General features: G+C 45.8%; 1 protein-coding gene across 1 annotated transcript; it reads left to right on the top strand.

Annotated features, from left to right (window-relative positions):
* Nucleotides 1-751: 751 nt before the first annotated feature.
* On the top strand, nucleotides 752-1,231 carry LOC138910301 (uncharacterized). The gene has a single exon (XM_070201531.1). The coding sequence runs from the start codon at nucleotides 752-754 to the stop codon at nucleotides 1,229-1,231; it is 480 nt and encodes a 159-aa protein (XP_070057632.1).
* Nucleotides 1,232-3,569: the final 2,338 nt, after the last annotated feature.

Below are 3,569 nucleotides of genomic sequence, written 5' to 3'. Positions count from 1 at the left end.
GGGGCTTTGTTGCTGGCACTATCATAACACTCTTTTGTATCTTTTAGAGGCTCCGTAGACACTATGTGGGTTGTACATGGGTGCTAGAAAAGTCAAACTGATTATGTTGTGTTTTGGTCTCTTGTTCCACTCGAATCATATGAATGTGTGTATCTTGAAACTTAAAAATAATGTAACCGATGAGATGATTTAGTATTGTATATATGATCTTCCTACTGTATAATTAAAAAAATCATGTCGTCTCTTGATCATGGGTGAGTTAGGTAGAAAGTATCTAACAGGATTGCTCGGCCGGGTTCACTCGGTTGAGCGGCGGTCGTGCTCCCCAAGGTTGGGGCGTGACACTTTAGATACCGGGGGCAATATCAGCCCAACCAGCTGCAACTGCTCAGGCCCCGGTAGTCCCTTTTATGGCAGATGATGAGCAGAGGAGACATGAGAGATTTGGGAGGCTTCGACCTCCATTATTTAGTAGTGCTGAGTCAGAGGATGCTCAGTGTTTTCTGGATAAGTGCCAGCGGATACTTCGGACAGCGGGTATTCTGGAGACCAGTGGGTCTCGTTCACTACTTTTCAGTTTTTTAGGGCTGCCTTAAGCTATTGGGAGGCTTATGAGAGGCGCTGACCGGTTGGTGCAGTGCCATGTACATGGCAAGAGTTCTCTGTTCTCGTTTTGGAGAAGTTCATGCCGCAGTCTCACAAGGAGGAGCTGTGCAGACAGTTTGAGCAGCTTCAGTAGGATGGCATGTCTATGACCCAATACAAGATAAGGTTTTCTGAGTTGGCTCGTCATGCAGTTTGGTTGATTCCCACAAATAGGGAGAGGATTAGGAGGTTCATTGATGGCCTCACGTATCAGTTGCGATTGCTTATGACTAGGGAGAGTGTATCTGGTGCCACTTTTGACGAGGTGGTTGACATTACGCGACAGATAGAGGTGGTCCGTAGCCAGGAGTGTAGTGATAGGGAAGCCAAGAGGCCTCGAGGTTCGGGCGGTTTCGGTGGGGTACCTTCTGGGGGACAATCCTACCACAGCAGGGGTTGTCCTTATAGGCCCGCTCACACGACTCATCCAGCTCATCGTGGTGCATCTGCTAGCCACGGTTCTTATAGTGCTCACTCAGGTCAATCTTCATTTAGTGCACTACCAGCACAGAGTTCTCACCATGCCTCGTCCGCTCAGGCTTCCACAGGTAATTCCTCAGGTTATCGGGAGCAGCAGTTCCGTTAGAGGAGGGGTTGTTTCGAGTGCGGAGAATTTGGTCATTTCAAGAGAGATTGTCCTAGGCTGTTGAGTCAGGCTCCAAGTAGAGTTCTCGGCCAATGACACCAGTACCAGCAGTTGCACCACCCACCCAGCTAGCTCGGGGTGGGGCTTAGCCAGTTAGGGATCGCCCAAGAGGGGGAGGCCGATCAGGTGGCGGTCAGACCTGATTCTATGCTTTTCCTGCTAGGCCAAATGTCGTTGCTTCAGATGCAGTGATCACATGTATTGTCTTAGTGTGCCATAGGGAAGCTTCTATATTATTTGACCCTGGTTCTACTTATTCGTATGTATCATCATACTTTACTCATTATCTGGATATGCCTCGTGAGTCCTTAGTTTCACATGTTCGCATATCTATGCCGGCGGGTGATACTATTATTGTGGATTGTGTGTATCGGTCATGTATGGTAACTATTGGGCGACTAGATACTAGAGTTGATCTCTTATTGCTTAGTATGGTTGATTTTGATGTAATCTTGGGTATGGATTGGTTGTCTCCATGTCATGCTATTCTGGACTGTCACGCAAAGACTGTAACATTGGTGATGCCGGGTTTGTCGAAGGTCGAATAGAGAGGTTCTCTAGATTATGTTCCTGGCAAGGTAATTTCTTATTTGAAGGCCCAACGTATGGTTGGGAAGGGGTGATTGTCATATTTGGCCTTTGTGAGAGATGTTGATGCATATACTCCTACTATTGATTCAGTACCGGTAGTGCGAGACTTTCCGAATGCATTTCCTGCAAACCTGCCGGGTATGCCACCCGATAGGGATATTGATTTCGGTATTGACTTGGTGCCGGGCATTCAGCCCATTTCTATTCCTCCGTATCATATGGCACCAGCTGAGTTGAAAGAATTGAAAGAGAAACTTCATGAACATCTTGATAAAGGGTTTATTAGGCCTAGTGTGTCACCTTGGGGTGCACCGGTTCTATTTGGGGGAAAAAAGATGGTACTATACGGATGTGCATCGACTACAGGTAGTTGAACAAAGTTATGATCAAGAACAAGTATCCTTTGACGCGTATTGATGATCTATTTGACCAGCTTCAGGGAGCGAAGGTATTCTCTAAAATTGATTTGAAATCCGGGTATCACCAGTTGAAAATTCGGGATTCGGATATTCTAAAGACAACATTCAGGACCTGTTACGGTCACTATGAATTTCTCGTGATGTCTTTTGGGCTGACCAACACCCCAACAATATTTATGCACTTGATGAATAATGTATTCCAGCTATATGTTGATGATATCCTGGTGTACTCATGTAGCTAGGAGAAGCATGCTCAGCACTTGGGTATTGTATTACAGAGGCTGAGAGATGAGAGACTGTATGTTCAATTCTCTAAGTGTGAGTTCTGGCTTAGTTCGGTGGCAATCTTGGGACACATAGTGTCCAGTGAAGGAATTAAGGTGGATCCGAAGAAAAAAGAAGCAGTTCAGAGTTGGCCCAGACCATCTTCAGCTACTGAGATTCAGAGTTTTCTTGGCTTGGCTAGTTATTATCGTCGCTTTGTGGAGGGTTTCTCATCTATTGCATCGCCTTTGACTAAATTGACCCAGAATGGTGCTCTGTTCAGGTGGTCGGATGAGTGTGAAGAGAGCTTTCAGAAGCTCAAGACAGCTTTGACTACATCCCTAGTATTGATGTTGCCTATAGGTTCATGATCTTATACTGTGTATTGTGATGCGACGTGTATTGGTCTCGGTGCAGTGCTGATGCAAGATGGTAGGGTGATTGCCTATGCATCCATACAGTTAAAGGTACGTGAGAAGAATTTGGCAGCATTATTTGTACGATGTCCATTATGAAGTTTATACCGATCACCGGAGTCTACAACATATGTTTAAACAAAAAGATCTTAACTTGCGGCAGCGGAGGTGGTTGAAGTTGATTAAGGCTTATGATATCACCATTTTCTATCATCCCGGAAAGGCCAATGTGGTGGCCGATGCCTTTAGTTGTAAGGCGGAGAGTTTGGGCAGCTTCGCATACTTACCGGTAGCAGAGAGGCTGTTAGCCTTGGATGTTAAGGCCTTGGCCAACCAATTTGTCAGATTGAATGTTTCCGAGCCGAGCCGAGTTTTGGCTTGTGTGGTATCTCATTCTTCTCTTTATGATCGTATCAGAGAACGTCAGTATGATGACCCTCATCTGTTTATCCGTAAGGACACGGTTCAGCATGGTGATGCCAAGGAAATCACTATTGGGGATGACGGTGTATTACGGATGCAGGGCAGGCTATGTGTGCCTAATATAGATGGTTTGCATGAATTGATTCTCGAGGAGGCTCACAGTTC

This window comes from Nicotiana tomentosiformis, chromosome 4, assembly GCF_000390325.3.
Source record: "Nicotiana tomentosiformis chromosome 4, ASM39032v3, whole genome shotgun sequence".
Classification (NCBI taxonomy): domain Eukaryota; kingdom Viridiplantae; phylum Streptophyta; class Magnoliopsida; order Solanales; family Solanaceae; genus Nicotiana; species Nicotiana tomentosiformis.
The sequence above is the reverse complement of the archived record's forward strand: the minus strand, read 5'-3'. Positions and strand labels throughout refer to the sequence as shown.